At 40.8% G+C, this 17,623-nt stretch overlaps 1 protein-coding gene across 2 annotated transcripts in view; it reads left to right on the plus strand.

Annotated features, from left to right (window-relative positions):
* LOC129717793 (uncharacterized) overlaps window positions 1-17,623 on the plus strand; it is a 246,033-nt gene that overhangs the window by 217,235 nt on the left and 11,175 nt on the right. For both annotated transcript variants that reach the window (XM_055667967.1, XM_055667976.1), the window contains exons 6-9: window positions 7,348-7,375; window positions 15,939-16,023; window positions 16,106-16,312; window positions 16,727-17,190. In XM_055667967.1, the coding sequence (XP_055523942.1) occupies window positions 7,348-7,375; window positions 15,939-16,023; window positions 16,106-16,312; window positions 16,727-16,923 (517 nt within the window). In that variant the 3' untranslated portion in view covers window positions 16,924-17,190. The remainder of the gene's footprint in view (window positions 1-7,347; window positions 7,376-15,938; window positions 16,024-16,105; window positions 16,313-16,726; window positions 17,191-17,623) is intronic.

Raw genomic sequence — 17,623 nt, forward strand, 5'->3', positions numbered from 1 at the left:
AGGAAAAAGTTTCCGTGTCATATGCAGTCCATTGCAGAAAAGTTTAGATATTTTTTCTTCCTACTTGCAAAAGTGGAAAATCTCTCCCAATGCTTCTAAAACTCAAATGATAATTTTTCCGCATAAGCCTAGGGCTTCTTTTCTCAAGCCAAACAATAATCACGTTGTCAAGATGCATGGGGTTATTTTAAGTTGGTCTGACAAGGTTAAGTACTTGGGACTAATTTACGATAAAAAACTTATTTTCAAAGAGCACATTGAGAGTATACAAGCCAAGTGCATCAAATATACGAGATGTTTATATCCTCTCATTAACAGGAATTCTAAACTTTGTTTAAAGAACAAACTTTTGATTTACAAACAAATTTTTAGACCAGCAATGCTTTATGCTGTACCGATCTGGTCAAGTTGCTGTTCAACAAGGAAGAAAACGCTCCAAAGGATTCAGAATAAAATTCTGAAAATGATTTTGAAGCGTCCTCCTTGGTTTGGTACACTCGAATTACATAGACTTACTGGTGTTGAACTCTCTCCCAGATGGTCTCGAGGTACGATGCTGGCCTAACAAGCCAATCGTCGTAGGTTCGAGTCTCGGCTCGGGAGAGACTGTTAGTGTCAGTAGGATCGTAGTGCTAGCCCCACAGTTGTCCTGTACACTAAACAGTCGGCTGCGAAGTCTGTGTATAACTAAAACAGAAGTTCGAGTTCCGAATCGGAATGTAGCACCCAAGGCTACTGGTGTTAAACTATTAGAAGCTATGTCAAATAAAATTATTAACAATTTTCGACAAAAATCGTTGCAATCCTCAATTGCTACGATAAGCTCTCTTTATAGCCAATAAGTTAGCAATTAAGTTAGTTGTAAGTTTACTTCCCTCTTTTCTGACAAGTAGGTTTAAATCCCTACGAATGATAAGTCCTAATTGCGAAAGCAAACAAATCCTAACAAATTAAATTACAAATTTTTAACAGTGTTGAGAAGTCACCATTTGTGAATGGACACACATACTAATTTCTTACTAATATTTCTCATAAATACTTAAGCTACTAACAAATTCCCCCATTAAGAAAAAAAAAATAGTACCAGTACAAAACTTGGCTTTTGGCAGGTTTTCGGAATCGTAGCTTCTGCCGCTTGAATGATTGCGTCGCTAATTGCGGGGTTGCAGTTTGTCAAGGATTGTTACTGAGATTTGGTTGTCGAGGAGTATCTAGTCTGCTTGCTCGAATATCCACCTAATAATGCTAGCAGAGTTGCTGTTGTGATCGCTTCCTATCAGATCCTCATAGGTTTTCCACAATAATCGTGATACCATTTGCTCACTAACTAATGAAATGTCGATGACGGACTTGTAAGTATGAGTTGCCTCACACTGCCCAGCTGGCTCACCCTTACGTTCTCAGGGTCGTAGCGTGTTCGGGGGGGGACTCAGTACTATGCGATGAAACCGATCTCAATCAGGCAAAGCGGACCAACGAAAGATTAGCGGAAAAGGGATTGGCTCTAATTTAATATTAAAGAGAAAAGTTCATTTTACTTCTTTATTCTGGACTTAAGTTTTCATGATGCGGTACCGTTCACGACGCGTTGGGGCCCATTGACGACATGCAGGGGAGAAGGGAGAGAGGTACGTACCTTGACCGATCAACGGTCAACCAATGATGGCGGCGCTTCCACGTTCCGCCGATATCTCGCCGTTTTCCTTCTGGGGACGTCTCGACGATCGCTATCCCGCTGAACTGGCTCGTTCAGATGTTTTCCTGGTCGGGATGGCGAAGAGAAGTTGACGGCGGTTTCCGCCTGGTAATACGCACGGAACACTTCCGAGTTGTCCACGTTTTGTCCTCTTCCACGATGCAATCCGGTCCACTTGGAGACAGCCGGCGCTATCGTCTTCTTCTGCTCGACAACTATACTTTTTTTTAGTTTTTCACTTTCAAATTTTCGCATGTGTCTTCTCTGATGGTTCGAACTCTAATGGTCTTCTCCAACATCTGTCACCTACTATCGACCTTCTCCCAATCCTCGATCTCCCTCTCTCTTCATCTCTCTCTCTTTTCCTTTACCCGGATGCAGCTATCTTGATGACATATTTTCTTGATTCGGTATACACCGGGGTGGCGTTGTGTCAGGGTTGTTTTTGGTTAGCGGTTTTTTTTTTATCGGTTGGGATATTTTTAGTGCGGACTATTTTGCCGTCTTTTGCCGTTGCGGTTTTTCCGGTACATTTTGCTTCACGTATTTTTGTGACCGCCTGTAAGGTGTGGCCGCCTTCTGGGATTTCTGATGGCCTCTTGGGAACCACGTCAAAAGCCCCAACGTCTGGTCTGCACGTTCCGGGGTGGGCTCCAAAGGCCTCTTTTATTCCCAGATTGTCAACCGGCGGGAAATCCACGGGCTTACAAGCGGCAACAATATATAACTTTTTTTTTCTCGCAAATTATCGACGCCTAATTATGGAGTAAACTATGATGTTTATGTTAGTATGTTTAGTATAACTTAAAGCTATGTTAAACAAAAATTACAATAATTGGAAAACAAAATAAATTTAACAGCTAACAACAATAATAATGAGCCAACCACAAACAAAACAAATATTTACAACTTACATACTACAAATTAAACAAATCCTTAATTGGGCCGATCGCCTTGAAAGCGATCGGTAACAGACTCCCTGTTTCCTCGATAGAAATTAGGGAAGTCATCATTCAAAATGGTAAGGTTAGCAACCTTTCAAATATTCACAAGGACGGACCCACGTTTTTTTTTCCTTTTTGTTACCATTCAATGGTAACTGTTGAAGCCAACAAGCAGGTATTGATCCAAGTGGCCAAATACACTTGGAGTGATCATCAATTGTCTTATTTTAGCGCTTAATATGTTGCAAGCCAAGCTTCGAAAACATTGTAAGTTCAGCCGGATTCACCAGGATATCCGATTCCCGGAGCTCGGCATAGGAGTAACCAATGGAATTCTAAGTGGCTAAACTTGAAGTAATCGTCAATGGACTTGTTTTACAAAAACTTGAAGTGTGACAGGCCGCAAACCAAGTTTCGGATTCCCAGAACACAGCCAAGAATGGCCATTGGGCGTTCCAAGTAGCCAAATGCCGATCTCCAACAGTGTTGTTTTGCAAAAACTCAAAGTTTGACGCTAGGTTTCGGTACCGTTTTCAAACAGGCCTGTGTCTCTGGAAGGGTACTTACCCCACGATTCTCCTCAATAATTCCATTTTTCTATTTTAGTGGTGAAAGCATATCCTCCCGAATGAGAAGCAGTGTTCGAGTAGAAATATGATCTCGCTTGTAGGTCCACTTGGTTCGGTTATGCAGAACGGAAAGATTGTGACCACATGTCCCAAGATTTGACGAACGTAGTCTTGTGCTTGCTGCCACATCGAAGATCGGAGTAAGTGATCCTGAACTCAGGATCGCTTCGATCTGCGACAACACCATGGTCATTTCGTCGTACTGGAGTATTCATTTGCCGATGGTAGGCTTGAAATGTTCATTGAAGAACTTTACTGTAGCCTCCCATAGACCCCCGAAATTAAGCGATGGTGTCGGAATGAAGAGAAATTTTATACTTTTCTCGTTTGCTCCACAAGTCACTGAATTTTGGAAGATTTTTTCGATGAATAACTGCCGCAGTTCATCTAATTTACGCTTCCCTACAAAGTTGGTGGCGTTGTCACACATTATCATTGCCGAGTTTCCTCAACGGGCCACTAAGCATTAAAGGGCAGCCATACCCTAGTAACAATATTGGTTTTATCAAAGTCTTATAGCACCTGATACAGCCAAAACAGCGCTATAAAACTTTGATAGAACCAGTTTTGTTACTTGGGTAATCGCTTCGCTGGTCAGCTGACTTGCGAGCTCTAGATGTACAGCCTGAGTAACAATGGCGACAAACTGCTTCGTGGTGACTGATCGGCGAACACGGAAATAAAAAGGAATGGTCTCAGTAGTCTACGCCTACTCTTCGAAATAGAGGTGCTGGAAACACCTTTTTCGGTGACAAATTAGCCATTCGTTCGTTCGAAATTACTGGCCCGCTTGAAAGTAACGGCTGCACTCGTGTATGACTGAGGTGTCATGTCTTTTAATCCAATTTTTTTCACGTACAGTGGACACGAGGATCAGCTTTGCAACGGATGATTATGGCTCAAAATCATCGGATGCTTCCGATGCACTGATACTGGTGCCATGGCAAACCGATCTCTCACGCGTATTTGCATACTATACGAGAAGTACTGGATTGGGCCTATTTACGAAGAGGACGGCGAACATCCATTGCACCACTGGAGATAGTACTGCGGAGATATAGGAACGCTCCATATACCTTATTGGAGGTATCACAGAAGCTAAAACGATTCGGGTAATGGCACTGCTCCTTCCACAGCTCCTGTATAAACATTTTTGCAACGACCACTAGAACAGTGTGTTTGGTAAAAACTTCATGCCCATTTCACACAGGTAAACGGAAAAGAAAACAATCGGAAAAAGTGTCCCAGAGTAATCCGTTTGTATTCACTAGGCCGCTCGACTGTCGACGAGATTAACTGGTAACTGGTTCAACAGCGCATTCGAGTTAAAATTCCATTATCTCAAAAACGAATTTCTCAAAGAGGCAGGCTCGATCATCTCTTTCGATAATTTAGTTGCTGATTCAGAGACGTTGGTTCCAGTAAACAGTGCATCGACATATGAATCGTTCTTTAACACTCTCTTAGCAACAGGATACCTTTCCACTTCTAGGTCTGACAGATGATAAAAACACTTGGTTATCAAGATGGTCTGCTAATTAGAAAATTTCTCCATAGAATGATTTGGAGTCGTTGATCTGACGAATAAACCTGTATTGTTCGGTACTTTTTTCGTTTTATAAGGATGCATCGAGATAACACGCGGTTTAGTGGTCGTACTAAAAAAAGCAAAGCCTTGGTGCTACATTCCGATTCGGAACTTGACCTTCTGTTTATGTATACACAGACTTTGCAGCCAACTGTTTAGTGTACAGGAAAATTGCGGGGCTAGCGCTACGATCCTACTGACACAAACAGCCTCTCTCGAACCGAGACTCGAACCTACGACGACTGTCTTGTTAGGCATGCATCGTACCTCGAGACCATCTGGTCGTACTATCCGACTTTCATACTGTGTGATACGGAAGAAAGTTTTCAGAAATTCAGGAAAAGTTGGTGGTCATGGTGAGTACGAATCTAGCATAGCTCGAGGTAGTCGTGTCACTCTGTTATGGTTTTTAACACAGATGACGCCTGTAGAGAGAAGAACATTACAATACTCTTTTATTAGTTCTTATTTGTGGTGGCTTTAGTTTGCGTGGTGGATAATGGCTGAGTGTTTAATAAAGGAAGTAATCGGGAGAGCCCGCTTACCACTTACCTTTCCTCTACGCTAAATTCTCTAGTATCTTGTTGTGACTTCTTCCTAACAAAAATATAAGCCTCTTTTATAGATAAAACTGGCCAGGAAGACGCACAACGAAACTTCTCCAGGAAATTATAAGTGGTGATATTTGGCAGGAGGAACGAAGCTCAATATAGTAGAGCAGTAGGCAGGGTAAAAGTCATATTACACACAAGCACGGATAAATAATAAGCATGCCACTTCTCAATAGCGGTATCGTTAAAAACAGAAGCGCGGGCTACAGCAGACACCCGGGCATATCTCAAAATAGATCAACGATGCTGGTCGCAGTGAGGAAATCCATATAACAAAGAAAAATCCGGGAGAACGGTTGCTGAAGGTGGCATGGTAGTACTGTGTATGTACTGACTTTGATTGTGAGATTTCGCATGTTGTTGCTGTGCTGAATCGACATTTATGGTTTCTTCTGCGACAGTACGAAGAATTCATTGGTGACAGATGATTGGTGAATCGGTTCAATGTGCAACAGTGAGTGATGTTTCCGTTTCCACAAGATTTTTTGTTACGTAACGCCGAACTCCTCCCCTGTGTAACAAATCGTAACTCTCAAGGAGACTTCCCCTATGAGCGTTACGTAATTTATGACTGCCGCCGAAATGAATTCTCGCCATTCAAATCTCTAATTTAAATCCTTTTTTGTCCTTCAGAGGTATTTTTTGCTATATTAAGGTATTTGGTTTGCTATATTGTATGGGAGTCATTTTCCTTTTTGTTGTGTAGAAGCATTTTTTCGATATTCTGAATCCACATTTGGCTCTTTTCTTTTCTCTTTGTTTGAGCTCGCTTTGAAATCGTTTTTTGACCTATTCCTACCTCTACTTTTATTATTTTGACCACGGTGCTCCTACAGACCGTTGTTATAAAAAATGCATCAACACAGCTGAGTACACCATTCGATTTCTTAGGTCATAGAACTGTTACTTTTTGTTGTTTGGTGCATACTCTATTTTGTCGTTACCAACAAAAATCAGTGTAGTTACTAAACCCATTCAGGTAAAAACGAAGTAATAAATTCGTTAATAGTAGCATAAATTAACTTAAAAACAAGTCCAGTTCTGGTTTTATGTCTCCATTACCAGCCATTTAACACTCAACCAAAGCATTAAATTATAAAAATTCAATTTAAATTTATTTTCCACCAGAACATTTCGACCTTCCCGCCCTGATCGCTTTTATTTACCGCACACTCGCGCAGCCATCCGTTCCGATTCCCTCCGGCCGTGGCTTGGGTTGAATTGACGCTCCAAATGGCTTTATTAGCTGGGCTCCGAACCTGCCTGTCTGCTGCCACCGACACGAGTTCTCAATTTCAACTTCCACCTCTATACGCGCATTCACGCGCGGTTTCTTCCCCGCTCGCTGTACAAAACGTGATAGCCAGCGGAATGTTGTCCATGGCAAACGCTGTCACGTTTTTTCCACCTCACTCCCCCGAGAAAACCACACGGTTCAGCTTTTGTTGGAGTGAATCCGACCATAAAAACTTCGGTCAATTAATTACCGGCAAGTTTAAATTGTGATTGAAACAACTCCACCCGGAACGCAATGGAGCGGGCTTTGGCCAAATCCTCCCGTTGACGTTGCGGATTTTTAATCTGATTGGATTTTTTTTCGGACCACAAATCGTTCCAAAGCACAGTGTCCAGATAAATGATTTCCCATGGGTTCGAGGCGAGGAGAATTCCGCAAACAGTGCAAAAAATTCGAGCAATTCAGCAGAGGATTACTATCATGTTTCTCAAGTATTTTGTGTCTTCATTTTTTATTCGGACCTATTCAAGTTTGACTGAAAAAGCAATTATTTCTTCACCACGAGAACAAAAAAACATCACTTTCCAATCCAATCTAACGCTTTTATCGATTATATTCTCTTTCTCTTTCATATCTACACAGCGATTGGATTGCAGCCATCACAAAAACGGTAAGCATTTTTTCTTCTATAACTCGATTTTTTTTTGTGTCAAACAGACGACAAAAATGAGAAAGATTGCGGCAATATCCATCATAGGGGATGTCTCCGAAGCCAATCCAACCACAGTTCCCGACCGTTCAGGCAACCGTAGAACAATTGATGTATGAAATGAATTTTTCATCAGTGTACAATCAGATTTACTTCCGCACATTGTTCGCGCGCTCTTCCCTGGACAGAAATTGAATTTCTCCGGAATCCATCGGGCGCACGAAATTTCGACGAACACATTCCTCCACAAAGGCCAACAGGATCAACCGGCGATGAAGCGAAAACGGATTTTCCCATCACCGCCGGATTTTAGGCGGATCGAAAAACCGGCCGCTGAAGATGATTTGAAGTTTACGAAAGCATTTAGCACCAAATGGGCCTTATCTGTCTGTCGTGGGAATGCAATAAAAATGTCACCGTGTGTCGATGACACTCGACCAGCGGGCCATGTGGCGGTGACATTGCATGTCCACGATTGTTCCGCAGAAAGGGAGACACGTAAAAGCAAAGCGTGATTTCCTTTTGGAATCCAATATAGTTCTCGGTCCATCAATATCCCCCAGTGGATGTTGCCCAAACCCGAATGAATTAAAGGATTTTTCGAACAAATAACCATCCCATTACCAGTTCATTGAGTTTCTCATTGTCATTTTCAAATGTATAACATTTGCGCTTTATCGAGCGTCAACAAAAAGTTTACATTGTGCGAGTCAACTGACTTCGGTAAAATCGAGAGCGAGAACTCTCAAACTTGCTGCTAAACGAAAAGACAGTCGTAAATAAACTGCTTCGCGAGGAAAAGCTCGAACAGCGAAAACACCGACAAGCGAGACGACAGAAATCTACACCGTGGAACTTGTATAATTGTACGCATAACTTTCGTTCCCATCTTCCCCGTCGTGTACGATTGAATTGAACTGATCGATCGGCGAACAACGCGTGCCGCGGTGGCCCTGGGGGAGACCTTCAGGGGGGTCGAATTACACAACGAACTTTATCAGCCAGAAAGTGATTCAATTTGTCGTGACGCTGCATTGTCTCGTGTTTCACTGGTTCGGGTAGAGTCAAGCGAGTCAGAGGCGTTTCCGAGGGAAGGGTGGAGTTGAATTTTATTTTATTCACTGCTGCAGCGGTGTTGTAAATTTCGTTTTATACCAGATCTAAACTGAAAATTTTTGAAACTGGTATACGTTTTGATCTATTTTTGTCACTTTTTGGAACAAGAAATAGATCCTTCTAAAACCCTATTTGCAAGCTACCAATTGGTGGGTAGAATGTCATGTTTTAATTGAATACCTCAGCATTTATTCAACATTTATTCAAAATTCATTTTTGTGGCTTTTTCGAAGAAAAAACGCACAGTATTGTCGTTCTTGGCTGAAAATAACTGAAGGCTTCATTAAGGAAACCGCCCAGCAAAAAGGAAAATTATGGAAGGCCGTGAAAGATGATGCAACCATCAGCCACCAGGTAGCTAAATACGTTGAGTATCTAGCCTCCGTTAACCGCCTCAATTGTAGTGAGATTACTGAGAACGATCAGTCTCAAGAGGCTAGAAACATGTTCACTGAACTGAAAATGTTCAAAATGCAAGTTTGTTACAATAACCTCATAAACGAACCCAAGTTTATAGAACTGCGAGATTCTAAGAAATTGATGAAACGAAAACGGAAGACGAATATTTACGCGATCAAATATTTTTCGCTATCCTCTGAAGCCCTACTTGCAGCAGAAATTTTTCGATCATACCAATCCATCCTGAAAAATGTCACTGACGTTTGGCTCAGACCGTCAATGCTATAAAGTATTGAGGATATAAAGTGTCTTGTGTTTAATGTGCGTAAAAATTATCGAATATCCGTTTGCTGAATATTGAGTGCTTTTATCATAGAGCAATTCTCGCTGAAACTAGGTCACTAGGAACACAAGGTCTTTCAAATTTGATATAAGTGCACATAGTTACTAGAAATAGAGAAAAAATGATAATGTTATTTTTGTTTGATCGAAATTGTTGACCCCTTGGTCACCAAGGGGTGAGACAGTTTTCAGAAATGTTGACATTTTAGCAATTCTTGATGTATTATTTGAGGTTATATCTCTAAAATTCGCTATGTAAAGTACTACAAGTAGCACTTTTCTGTAAAGAGGAATGATAGGGCTTTCATTTAAAGTAATCAGAATTTAGGCCGTCATCTTCCGTCGCTTTCAATTGAGAAGCTTTTGTACGACTTTCGAGCACTTCGTGAGTCACCCTAACCTCCCTAACTCAGTCGAAAGCTCTTGCTTTGATTTTGACAACTGATGGGCTTGAAATTGATACAAATGATTTTCAATTGAAAGCGGAGATTATCACCATCACTCTCACATGACGATTCTCAATTGAAAATGACAATGAGCGCTGATGGAGACAGGAGGCTTCCATACAGTACTTTACGCATATATAGGAACGAGGGAGGAAATATTGATCGGAACTTGCGTGACGTATTTATTGGATGCCATTGCTGTACTAATTACGGCTTGCGGTATTAGAAAACTATCATCAAACGACGCGATGTGGTGCTAATTTCAATTGAGACGCTGAGGGAAAGTAAAAAGTTTCTCTCTCCGTCAATTGAAACAGTCATCAGTTTCATTTGAAATTATCCGATAAACAACAGACGGGAAAGGGAGAAAGAAGTGATTCGATGACAGTAGCCGAAAGGAAACAAGTGAAAATGAAACTGTTTGAGTCGAAATGACAGCGCGAGATATTCAGTTTCATTGTTTTGTTACGAAAATGTAGAGCCCTGTTGGTGGGTTGATTACCCATCTTTCTACGTTAAAAAAGCATTTTTGAATATCCTGGAACATCTCCGAACATGTGCTATGGCTATATGAATCACTATTCTATGAATCACACAAAAACGGCATAATAAAACACTGTGCCATGCAGCTATTGAACTTTAGTGGCAATTTTGTAAAAATGCTCAGTTCTCTATCACTTGTAAAAATGCTAATATCTCAGCTCCCCGATGAGATATCAAGGATCTTTTTTTAATTTTTTCATAAATCACGTTTGGGCAACCTGAAAATAGTTTTTAGAAAGTCGAAATGCTCTACAAAAGTGCTATAAATAACATTATCTTTCAATTTAGAGTTGAGCACCTTGACTTTTTTAACATCGATTTTTTTGGACAGCCTATTGTACATGCTCTTCCTCCCTTTCTCACTTCCTCTCTCATTCTCTCTTTCTTCCCTCTCTCTTTTCGTCTCTCTTTCCCTCTCTTTTTTCTTCTCTGTTTCCTTTTTTCTTTCCCTGTCTCTTCAACCCTCTCTTTCCTTATCTCTTTCCCCTCTTCTCTTTTTCTCCTTCTTCCTATATTCCTCCCTTCATCTCTCTTCCTCTCTCTCTCTCTCGCTCTCTCTCTCTTTACCTCTCGTTCACTCTTTTTCTCCTTCTCTTTTTCCCTCACTCTCTCTCTTCCTCTCTTTTTCTCCTTCTCTCTCTTTCTTTCCCTCTTTCTTCCCCTCTTTTTTTCCTCTCTCTTTCTTTTTCTATCAACTTCTCTACTGCCTTCTTGCTCTCTTTTAATTTCTCTCTCTTCTCTACTCTCCTTTCTCTATCCTCTATCCTCTTTCCTCTCTTTCCTCTTTCCTTCTTCCTCTCTCTCGCTTCTCTCTCCTCTCTTCTCTCTTTCTCCTTTTTCTCCTTTCTCTCTTTTCTCTTTCCTCTCTCTACTCTCTCTCTTTTCTCTGTCTCTTTCCTCTCTTTCTTTCCTCTCTCTCTCTTCTCTCTCTTCTCTCTCTTTTTACCCTCTTTCTCTCCTCTCTCTTCTCTTTCTTTTCTTTTTCTCCTCCCTCTTTCTTCTCCCTCTCTCTGTCTCTTTCTTTCGCTCATTCTCTTACCCTCTCTAACTACCCTCTCTTTTCTATTCTTTCTCCCTGTTTTTTATCCATCTCTTTCTCCTTCTCTTTCTCCCTCTCTTCCTCTCTCTCTCTCTCTCTCTCTCTCTCTCGCTATCTCACTCACATTTTCTCTTACTCTCTCTTACTCTCTCTCCTACTCTCTCTCTCTCTCTTACTCTCTCTCTCTTACTCTCTCTCTTACTCTCTCTCTCGCTTTCTCTCTCTCTCGCTCACTCTTTTTCTCCTTCTCTTTTTCCCTCTCTTTCTCTTCCTCTCTCTTTCTCCTTCTCTCCTTCCCTCTTTTTTTCCCTCTTTCTTTTCCTCGCTTTTCCTTTTTCTATCAACTACTCTACTTCCTTCTTGCTCTTTTTTTACTTTCTCTCTATTCTGTACTCTTCTCTCTCTCCTCTTTCCTATCGTTCCTTTTTCTTATCGTTCCTCTTTCCTATCTCTCCTCTCTCCTCTCTCTCTCATCTTTCTCTTCTCTCTTATTTATTTCTCCTCTTTCTCTTCTCTCCCCTCTCTCTACTCTTTCTCTTTTCTCTCTCTCCTCTCTTCTCTCTTTCTCCTTTTTCTCCTTTCTCTCCTTTTTCTTTCCTCTCTCTCCTCTCTCTCCTCTCTCTTCTCTATCTTTTCTCTTTCTCCTCCCTCTTTCTTCTCCCTTTCTCTGTCTCTTTCTTTCACTCATTCTCTTTCCCTCTCCAACTACCCTCTCTTTTCTACTCTATCTCTCTCTCTTTCTCCCTGTTTTTTATCAATATCTTTCTCCACCTCTTTCTCTCTCTCTTCCTCCCTCTCTTCCTCCCTCTTTCTTTCTCTCTCGCTATCTCACTAACACTCTCTCTTACTCTTACTCTCTTTCACTCTTTCTCATCCTGTCTCTCACTCTCTCACTTTCTTACTCTCTCTCTCACTCTTTTTCTCTCTCATTCCCTCTTCCAGCTCTCACTCTCACTCTCACTTGACTTTTTCAACATCGTTAGTTAATAGTGCGAACTTCATTATACAAATTCGCACATGATATGGGTACTATTTGGTCTCTGGGCATCCGACCACCGTGGGATAAAAAATTTAAAATCGTGTCAATATCGCAATATCGGTATACGAATCTACTAGGCAGTCTAATAAGTACTTGAAAATTCTAAGAGATGGCATTCGTATTCACTACTGTGAAATATTTTTGTCGAGCTTGTTACTTCAAATGACGACTGTCAAAACTTCAGCCCTTTATGTTTACGCATTTATAAGTTACAGCACTGAGAAGCGACTAACGAAGCGACTAAAGTTTTTTTTTAATGTGGAAAAATCTGAGTTTCGATTTTTGATCATACACTACTCGCAAAAAAACGATATCCGAGACCAAAGCCAAGCTGGGATAAGTATTACCCGGACCGTCGATTGGAACGATTCATAAGTAGTTTACCGAGTTTCCGTACTAGCACAGTTGATGCTGAACGAATTAAGCGCCCAAAAGAGGTCACTACACCAAAAAAACGTCGATAAAATCCATGATATGATATTGAATGATCCTGAAGTGAAATTGAGAAAAGGTAGCTAATCCTTTAGGCATGTCATTGGAACGGGTGGGCAATATTGTGCATTCAGTTTTGGGCAGCTCTGCGTGCGATGGGTGCCGCGTTGGCTTACAGTGGACCAAAAACGAATTCGTGTAACGACTTCCCAGCAGAATTTATAAGCATTGATAAAACCTGGATCCATTACCACACTCCTGAGTCAACGCAACAGGCAAAACAATGGGTTTTACCGGGTCGAAGTGCTCCAAAGTGTCTAAAAACGCAACAATGGGCCGAAAAGGCTATGGCCTCCGTATTTTGAAATGCACATGACATAATGTTCGTGGACTATTTTGAAAAAGTTAAAACCATAACCGGAGCATACTATTCATCATTATTGGACCGATTGAAAATCTAAATCGCCGGAAAACTACCGCATTTGAAGAAGACGAAACCACTTTAACATCACGACAATGCGCCTGTTCATTCATGCTTCGTTACACAAGCAAAATTGCATGATATCGGCTTCGAATTCGTTTCTCATCCACCGTATTCACAAGACCTGGCCCCCAGCGACTGAAGCGATGGATCATCGGTAAGCGTTTTCACTCACATCAGGATATCATAGCTGAAACTGAGGCGTGTTTGGAAGCCTTCCGATCGAGTACTTTTCGGACGGCATCAGAGTGTTTCATTTTTCAGGTACTCAGATTGCCTATTACCTAGAAACGCAGTACCTTTTAAGACTCCTCACTAGCTTTTTCTTCACGCTGAATTTTACAAAACCCTTATGAAAAACCTCTAGACAAAAATAAGCCCCTCTTACAATAAAATTTGCAAAGGGACATTTAGTTGAAAAGCTTCTCCAGGAAACTGTAATTGGCGATAATATTGGCAAGAGGCAACGAGGCTCGGAGCAGTAAGCGTAAAAAGGAAGGGTGAAAAAGCAAGCACGGATAATAATTTGAGCATGTCACTTACTTTCAATGGTGATATTGCTAATACTACCATACCATACAACCCTCACATTACGGAATACAGCAGACATCCGGAGAGGTGAAGTAAAATGACGCGGATGAAATTACCATCTCACTATTACATCGCGAAGACATTGATTGTGAATGCACTAAAATACTTGGTCCAATCATAAAAAATGCAAAATCTTTGGAAAATTGCCCTTTTTGTGAGTCACTAGAACGGGCAAGAATGAATTCATTGATATGATGAATAACCCAAGAAAACATTTCGACGAAATATAAATTGAACTATCAATAAATGGGTTGAGCAGATTATTATCTATCTTGCGAGAGGTAGCATATTTGATGCAAGCACAGTTACTGAAAAATATCACGTCGTTCCGAAAAACATGCGTTCAAAGTCTTAAGATTCCAAAGCTGCAAATATACATAAAAATGCGAAAATGTTCAAACTTTCAGCTTGGGTTGATTTGTGTATCTGATGACTTATTTTGGTTAACGCTTTCAAGTGGTACATCTAAATATCGGAATTATTTCATTGTGTGTCAAGGAAGGTATTACGAGTTTGCTGCTCGTCCAAAAGACGCCAAAGGAGGTTTCCAGGGAGGTAGGATATCGTTCGGCCAAAATTTTTATATTATTGCTGAAAGTAGTTGAAAATGAGAAAAAAAGAAATACCGTACATTTTCGCATTTTTTCCTGCTGCCGCTGTATGAACTGAAACAAAGTCTTAACTTTACTGTCATAGTGCCGAACATGTTATTATGATACGAGAGAACTTAATTTAAGTCTCTGAAGACTTTACCAACTTCCAACTTGGCAAGGAGCATTAAAATGCACTGTGAAGGCCAAACACCTCCGAATTCGCTGCATTGGATCGATGCCAAACGCAAGAACAGCTTGTTCCGGTATCAGAACTTTAAGCTCAGAACCGTTAAGCTACTTCATACTTTGGGAATGATTCAAAAACACGAAACTTGGTCTCCTTTGGATTTCAAGCAATAGGATGTTAAGGTTCGTTTTTACGCCTGAAAACAACTACTCTAGCGGCAAAAAAGGAAGGGTTTTCTCCATCGCATCGTGTGACAAGTGATGAAAAAAGAATTCAACCTCCTCGGTCATGCCGCTACGTCACCAGCTCGGCTGAATATACAGGCTGTGAAGGAAGGTTATGCTTTGTATTTGGTGGGACCAGTTCGTTGTTGTTTATTACGAGCTGCTGTAACCGAACGAAATCATGACTAGGGAACATTCCGGTTCTGGAAATCTTAATTTTGGAGAGTATTTGTATATTTTCTGCAACTTTTCACAGAAACCAAAAGTTATCTTAAAATTCAAAATAGCGTTTTCTGATTTTTTAAGCATCATTTTGTTTCTAGAAATTCAAACATTGCAGTGTTTCGGAACGTTTTTTACTGTTCTTTACGGCTTTCCAGAATGGTCATTCTGGTCATCAACTTCTGGCATTCAAACATGTTCGAGAATATGGATATTTATGGATATTTTCAGATCCATACTCATCGATTTCGTTCAAAAAGTTCCTACAATGCATAACAAAATTCTTTGACATTTTTGACATTTACTAAAGTCGCTTTTTACGCAAGGGATACATGCCGCGTAAAAACCGCGTAAATTCCGGAATCCGCGTAAAAAAAACGCGTAAATTCCGGAATCCGCGTAAAAAGAAACCCGCGTAAAAAATCGCGTAAAAATCGACCTTAGTGTATATCGTAATTTCAACATTTTGCATTTATTTTCTCAAAGAATGCAAGCAACCCTAGAGCCGCTTCTAGGTGCAAGCAGGAACACGATAAAGTATTTCGTCGAATTCGAGCAGTTACACAATCAACTTGAAAATGTTTGCTCGTTGACTTGTTTTTTCCCCTCTCTGTTTCACTTCTTCAGCTGGCACTTTGATGTTTCCTCTCTGCAATATACCAGCATGTATTGTAAGAAATCCTTATCTGAGACTGACTTCAAAAAGGATTGAATTCAGAAGCAAATCGCATTGCACCCAGCAACTGGAATCCTTTAACTTGGAAATGAAAGCCAATCGATAAAATTTATCGTCCATACCAGTAGGATAATCTTAATTGCTGGAAGCATCTCATTTTCTTTTTGTTTGTCTGCTTTCTCGCACTCATACAGCTTCCTCCCCCGCCGCAAATCGAACTGGTAGTCGACAAGCCACATCTGATGGGTGTCCTGCGAAGGCCAATTGTTCGGATACGACGTAAGTGATCCTGCTGGCTGTGACTCACACCACACCAGTAAACGAAATTAATTGCTACCTTTCGGTGTCTTTCCCGATGCAGCGGCCACCAGTTCCGAGGTGTCGGCCCGGCGGAAAAATCGTTCCAGCATCGAAAACAACACGACCAAGGTTAACAGCGAAGCGGCGGTGGCCATCATCAAGAAGAGCACCCAGGAGAACTCCGAACCGAAGGGTTCCCTAGCGTGTGCCCTGCCCTGGGGCCATGGCTGGGGCTGGTCGACCCTGCCGAACGGCATCTGGAGCGGAGGTGAGTGTAATTTCATTCAAAACTAGCGAATCGCTAAATCGCAGCCGGATGACAAAGCGAACCCAAAAATAGATGGAAAAAAAACTGAAATTCTACTTTGGATTATCAGACTAACAGTTACTATGAAAAGAAGTAGCTGAGTATCACTTCGCTTCAGATTGCCAGCTCATTTCGGATGCGGCACGCGAATGATATTCTGTTTGCTCTCTGTTCGCTATCATTATTCGCCTGCCTTGCGATAGGGGTTTTTTCACGAGATGGAATAATATAATCTGTTTGGTTTTGTTATCTCAGCAGAGCATTATGCATGACTCGGATAAATGAGATTGAATATAGTAAACTGCTGAATTAATTTCCGCTGCTGGTACATCGATACGAAAATATTTTTTTTTTTTTATTTGTTCAATATTGTAGCTCTCACTTGGTCCCAGTGTGATGATTCGATCACACTGCACGCCCTGCCAACGACTCACTGCACCAACATGATCGAGGCCCCGTGCGCTGGCGGAATTTATCACACCGACATCAACCCGTTCGACTTCCACGGCATCGAGGATGTGGGCGGAGAGGACTTCGACTACGCCATGGATTGCGGGGATTTTATTTTTTAAACAAATGCTCAATCGGAACGATGGGGGAAAACCAAAAATGCATTAAATGTGAGATGATTTTTATATCGTAAAGGACGACAATTGTGACGCTGCAATCTAGCGCGGTGAAATGATCTTCGCCGCGTGTTCCATCGATGTCATACTGATCCGCTTGCCATTAAAAACACAAACCTAACAGATAATTGTTTAGTGAGATGAAAGATATATAAAAAATATATATCAAAATTGCACTTCCTTCAGTGCAGTTTTAATAACGAATTACTTAAGGTGAGTATTGATCCTTTTTCATCTTTTACAACTCTCTCACTTTTCCGTTTTTGATTTGAAAAAGTCTTTTGGTAACATTTTGATTGTTTTTATTGATGATTTTTTGATTAATATTTCAGAAGCTTCTCGTAGAGTTGCAGTTCTTATTTGACGACAAAATGATGATTTTCGTAATGATTTTTAGTAATATTGAATTATTTTGCAGGACTTATTGACAGTATCACAACAAAGATTTTTCTTTAATATTATTTAGACTTTAGAGCAAACTATGGTTTGACTAAATCATTAGAATCTTATGATATTTTGGAGGGGACGAACGTGTCAATCAATTCCGCAGAGTAATTATGATAATTATTCATCCTATGCAGGTTTCGCTGATAATAATTTTGCTGATGACAATTTTTTACATTTTTTGGCTATAACTCGGTCTGGG

This window comes from Wyeomyia smithii, chromosome 1 (assembly GCF_029784165.1).
Source record: "Wyeomyia smithii strain HCP4-BCI-WySm-NY-G18 chromosome 1, ASM2978416v1, whole genome shotgun sequence".
In the NCBI taxonomy this organism is placed as follows: Eukaryota; Metazoa; Arthropoda; class Insecta; order Diptera; family Culicidae; genus Wyeomyia; species Wyeomyia smithii.